The sequence below is a fragment of the Psammomys obesus genome, unplaced genomic scaffold, assembly GCF_907164565.1.
Source record: "Psammomys obesus unplaced genomic scaffold, mPsaObe1.curated_primary_1811, whole genome shotgun sequence".
Lineage (NCBI taxonomy): Eukaryota > Metazoa > Chordata > Mammalia > Rodentia > Muridae > Psammomys > Psammomys obesus.
Window position 1 is genome coordinate 35,851,896 of NW_026596034.1, and position 5,637 is coordinate 35,857,532.

The following is a 5,637-nucleotide window of genomic DNA, read 5'->3' on the forward strand; positions in this document are numbered from 1 at the left end:
GGGGTGTTAAGGGGTTCTGGTTCCACAATGCCCCTGAAATGACAGGGTGAAGTGCATAATGTGGGCATAGCCTGAACACAGGGCACTGTGTGCATGGGCGCAGTGTGGGTATAGGGTATGTGTGAGGCAGGTGCTTCCCCTCTGAACTGCACCCCAGCTCTTGAGGAGACAGAGTGAAGGATGGCGAGGGTGTGGCCTACAGATCACAGCTCCATCCTGTGCGGCCCCCTTGTAGCCTCCCAGGCAGAGCGTTCCCAGGCCTTCCTGGAGGAGAGGCTGTTGCAGGACTCTGCAGACACTTGCCATCAGGCCATCCTAGGTCGCTGGGTTTTTGAAGAGGTTACTGTGATGTCCCTACGTCCATAGGTGGTTGTGTCTTCCCATCTCGAATGGCGGCCACTGAGTCGAGGGTGACAAGGGAACCAGAGCCACAGGGCGCTTCATGAGAAGTTACAGAGGTGATGCCTGCATGGCTTGAAGTTGCTGCAGTTCCCAGGCGTTTCCTGATTTTGTGTGTGTGCATGAACGCGTGTTCTCTCGAGTGTGTGCTCTTCATATGTGTGTAGGTGCATGTGTACATGAGTGCGTGTTCACATGTGTGTGCATGCGGAGGCCAGAGGCCAGCTTAGGTACCATTTCTTGGGCACCGTCAATCTTGGTTTTTTGAGACGGTTTCCCACTTGCTTAGATCTTTCCAGTAGGTGAGACTGGCTGGCCTGCAGCCCCAGGGGTCAGCCTTTCTCTGCCTCTCACGGGCTGGAATTAGGAGCAAATACTACTTGGAGGGAGGGCTAGACTGTGAGCCTTTGGGAAGGAGGGGCTGAGGGTCCCCCTCTGCCAGCCCCCCGACTGCCCTGTGTTCTTCTTCTCCCACAGCCTTCTCCCAGATGATGATCAGCTTTTATTATGGGGGCAAGCTGGTGGGCCAGGCCACCACCACCTGCCCTGAAGGCTGCCGCCTATCCCTGGGCCAGCCGGGGATGCCCAAGCTGTTTGGGCCAGATGGCCTGGAGCCTGTGTGCTTCCCGACGGCCGACACCATCCCCAGCGAGCGGCAGAGGCAGGTGACCCGGAAGCTGTTCGGGCACCTGGAGCGCGGCGTGCTCCTGCACAGCAACCGCAAGGGCGTGTTCGTGAAGCGGCTGTGCCAGGGCCGCGTGTTCTGCAGTGGCAACGCCGTGGTGTGCAAGGGCAGGCCCAACAAGCTGGAGCGGGACGAGGTGGTGCAGGTCTTTGACACCAACCAGTTCCTCCGAGGTCAGTCCCGAATGCCCTTGCTGTCCTTGCCTTAGGGTTCATGCCCATCCCCTCCCCTGTGCCACCCGCATCATGGGCCAAGTTTACTCTTGGCATGGCTTTGGCAGTGGTGTAGCTGGGGCCCCCTCTGAAAGCCTGACCTGCACATTCTCCCTGAGGAGTCCTGAGAGCCCTTGCCTCAGTTTCCCCTGGAGCCTTTCCTTTTGGAGTTAGTGAAGCTTATGGTTCCCTAGCCTGAGAACTGCTTAGAAATGCAGAGTCCAGGGCCTCAGCCAGCCTAGGCTCAGCTCCTTTTCCTTGGCAGGGTCTCTGGAGAGGTGGCACAATTCAGTGTGTCCATCCCTTGGCCTGTGGGTTGCATGCAGTCTAGGTTAGCTATGAGCGAGGCCCAGCAAACATTAGTAAACCTACTTAAAATACTATGACTTTTGATGTTTTGATTTTGCTATTTTTTAAAAACTCAATCACACAGTTCTCACTTAAATGTGAGTTCTTTATGGTATCGTGTTGCCATGCCATGCGAAGCAAACGTGTTAGCCCCTAAGACCCCTGGGTGAGATGCTCTGACATTCTGTGCGTAGTAGTGCTGTGCAGGGCTCATGTCCCCTCAGTGCCGCCCACTCGCTTCTGTGGCTCAGTGGGGAAGGTGTCTAAAAGCCTGTCTGAGCTTCTTCCAAGGCTGGGGTAAGAGTCAGTCGGTAGCAGCAGCCACCTGCTGCATGCCAGCTTCCGCTCTGTGCCCCTATGCCCCTTGCCTTTACCAGCCTGGTCCTGAGTTAGTATTGGGTCTGAGAACTCTTAGAGCAGCAGTTTTCAACCTGTGGGTCATGACCCCTTGGGCTTTGTCGAATGACCCCTTCACAGGGGTCGCCTAAGACCATCTGAAAACACAAGTATTTACGTTACGGTTCACGACAGTAGCAAAATGACAGTTATGAAGTAGCAATGGAAAGAATTGAGGGAAAAGGTTGAGGGGTCACCACAACATGAGGAACTGTATTAAAAGGTCGCAGCGTTAGGAAGGTTGAGAACCACTGGCTTAGAGGCTGAGGGTCCTGGGAGGGTAGGGTAGGGGCTGTGTGAGCTCAGGGGTGGCAGCATCTGGAGAGCAGCGGGGCCAGGCAGTGTCACCCTGAGCACACGGTAGCCCAAACCCTGCCCTGCTCAGCCCTAACACCCTGGCTCCTGGAGCTGGACAGCTCGGGAAGCCACAGGCCTCCACATCTCCAGCATGAGGCTGTGCTGCTGCTCCAGGTCTCCTCTCTGGGGACCTTTGAGAAGCTAAAAGAGGTGCCAGAAGGCCTGTTGCCCCCAAATCATGCACCTCCAGGGCAGGCAGGGACTGTGGCTCACAGTGTAGGGGGCGGGACTAGGAATTACACCATGGCAGCTGACAGGTATGGTGGTGCCACCCACAACCCCAGCATTTGAGGGACTGAGGCAGGGGAATCATTGAGAGTTCCAGGCCAGCCTGTGCTATGCTGTGTGAGCCTGCCTCCCTGAGCCAAACCCAGACAGACAGAAAGTTCCCCAAAATGTCTAGCGATTGCCACAGGTCCTTGCTGGCTTTTGGCCAAGGGGCCTCGGACATGTGGCTGTTGGGGGAGCCATGACTCCCTTCCAAGCCCTGCAAGCCTCGCAGCCCTGGGCGCTGACGACAGCCCAGAGGCTCACTGGTTTCTGTGTTCTCGCAGAGCTGCAGCAGTTCTACGGCACCCAGGGCCGCCTTCCTGATAGCAGGGTGGTGCTGTGCTTTGGGGAGGAGTTTCCGGACACCGTGCCCCTGCGCTCCAAACTCATCCTAGTGCAGGTGAGAGCTGCTGGTACCTGTCCTGTGCCCGTCTGCCCTGTGCCCAGGCATCGTAGCCCTCACTTTTATATGGGTCCAACTTTATCCCGGGGTGAAAAGCAGCAGCAAAGGACTGACTGCCTCTCTCCCCACCCCCTCCTCCTGTTCCTTCCTCTTCAGAAAATCTCCGCTTGTCCAGTGGTCCTAAGGTCCACGTGACGGATCACGGTGTGTTTGGCTGTGGTCAGAGCAGTAGCACTCTAGTATAATGGAGGCATTCTGAGCATTGGCTGGGCAGGTTGGCGGTAGCAGTCTTAGCAGTTTTTGGGAATGCTGCCTGCCTGGCTCCTTCTTGTCACTGGATCGAGGACCTGTAGTGGAGGAAGGGCCCCCTTCTCCTCCCACCTCTCTTCTGACTTTCTTCCCCTCGCAGGTGGAGCAGCTGTATGCCAGGCAGCTGGTGGAGGAAGCAGGCAAGAGCTGTGGTCCCGGTTCCCTGATGCCAGTCCTGGAGGAGCCCCAGCCAGACCAGGCCTTCCGGATGTTTCCAGATATCTGTACCTCACACCAGAGACCCTTTTTCAGAGAAAATCAACAGATCACTGTCTAAGCCTCTCTCTGGGCACCCCACCTCGCCTGTGATTCTGTGACTGAGAGAATTCTGCAACGGTGGGGACCCCCCTGACTAGGGCAGGCGGGTGTCCTCCACAGGGTCTCAGGAAGTCTAGAGATGGACAGGCTCCTGCTCAGGCAGGTATTGGAAGCCTGCAGGGCCTGTGATTACATTTGTTTCCTGCGTTCACCCCTTTACCACTAATGGCTCTTCTTTCTGCATGTCGAGGTGATTGTCACTTTGACAGTTTAAATGGGTCTGTGGCTATAGACCCACCTTTGTCCTCTGGAGCAGAGATTTATGACTTCCTCTGTTTGTGTGCCAAGAGTCTTTTCACTCTTCAGCCTTCTTTCTTTTCTTTTTTTTTTTTTTTTACTTCTGTAACGACGCCATCCCAGGTAACCTCTGGTTTTCATTTTTTAGACAATATTTGTATTTTCACATGCCATACTGTAAATCACTTTAGACCTTTCCTGTAAACTAGGCAGGCACTCATGTAAACAGGAGTGTGGACACTGCTTGTGGGTTTCACATGAACTTTGGTTCTGGCTAATCGATTCACGTGGCTCCATGTCAGCTAGCAGAGTTGGTGTGGGGCACAGTAGGACCAGGAACTGTGGAGAGGACCTGTTCATGGATAGCTTTCGTAGTCCCGCTCCACATCCAGTCCTAAGACCGAATGAAAAGCAACGTCTGAATTACACCATGGGGTTAGCAGTGTCCACCCGTGTGCTAGTGAAAGGTTCGTATCCTACACAGCACAGCAGAGGGTTCACCTGTAGCATGCTGAGCAGAAGCAGGGCAGGGAGCCGAGGGGTTGCTTGGGGGCTGAGGGCCATTTGTGCCCCCAGTGTGGCTGTCCAATCTAGTATCTAAGTAATTTAAATCAGTGGCTGCAGGGCCACCTCCAGAGCCTCTCCCTGTGGGAGTGAGCCACTGCCAAGGACTTCGTTTGGCTGTCTGTTCACAACAGGTACAGAGGCCAGGCAGATGCAGGCGTAGAGAGCCTCGTCTACCTTCTCGTGTTCTCTGGGGACAGGAAAGACCTTCTCTGTTTGCAACCATCCTGGATCCCTCCCAGTGGGCTCAGCATTCTGTGGTGAAGGGCAGGAAAAGTCTTACCTGTTGACTGGTGTTCTGAGAAGGGGGGAAAATGTGAGGGGTTGGAAGACAGTACCAGCCAGCTAGGAGCTGGACAGGCCGCACCTTATAGCTTAAAAGCCAAGGAACACTGTGAACTTCATGGCTGTTGTGTGAAGGGGATGAAGGTGGGCTGGCTCAACAGACGCAGTCACCGAGTGTGTGGTACATGCAGCCAGAACCCCCAGGGATTGCTTCTCCCCCTCAGCCAAAGCCAGGACAGCCCGTCTGCTGGCCGCTTGTCACCACCTGGTGCCTCAGTGAGTGCTGATACGCAAATCTGTAACCGGAATATTTATTTTTGTAATGATCTCATCCTTTATTAAAATAAGTCACTCTTTCGTAAAAGTAATGTTTGTTCCTTGTCTTATAAAATCACTCTCAAGTATAATTTTCATTAGATTCCAGGAATTTAAAAATTTTTATTAAACAAAACAAAAAAAAAAAAAAAAAAAAAAAAAAAAGAGGCAGGATATGACTCTGTAGCCCCAGGCTTTGAACTCATTGCAATCCTCCTGCCTCAGCCTCCTGAGTAATGGGAGTTTAGGTATGAGTCACTGTGGCTTTGAGGATTCTTAGAGGAGGAACTTTAAAGAAATAATGGACTGGGATTTTTAAGGATTTAGGGTTTTTGTTTTTGTTTTCTCTCAAGACAATGGCGGAAAGCTGGAGAGCAGACAAAGCATGGTGTTCAAGCAGAGGCGTATGAGGGTTTCAGTGAGCTCCGGCTGTGTGAGGTGCGGGAGGGCACGGAGGAAGGAGATTGCACTCATAGCACCCTTCTGGAAACTTCTGGCAGTGTGACTGGGATGGTTACCTTCCGTTCTCACACACTGCA

General features: G+C 53.7%; 1 protein-coding gene across 1 annotated transcript in view; it reads left to right on the forward strand.

The window, feature by feature from the left end:
* Positions 1–5,151, forward strand: part of Irf8 (interferon regulatory factor 8) — a 21,155-nt gene extending 16,004 nt beyond the window's left edge. The window contains exons 7-9 of the mRNA XM_055621526.1: positions 877–1,257; positions 2,952–3,067; positions 3,480–5,151. Of these exons, the coding sequence (XP_055477501.1) occupies positions 877–1,257; positions 2,952–3,067; positions 3,480–3,656 (674 nt within the window). The 3' untranslated portion in view covers positions 3,657–5,151. The remainder of the gene's footprint in view (positions 1–876; positions 1,258–2,951; positions 3,068–3,479) is intronic.
* The last annotated feature ends 486 nt before the right edge of the window (positions 5,152–5,637 follow it).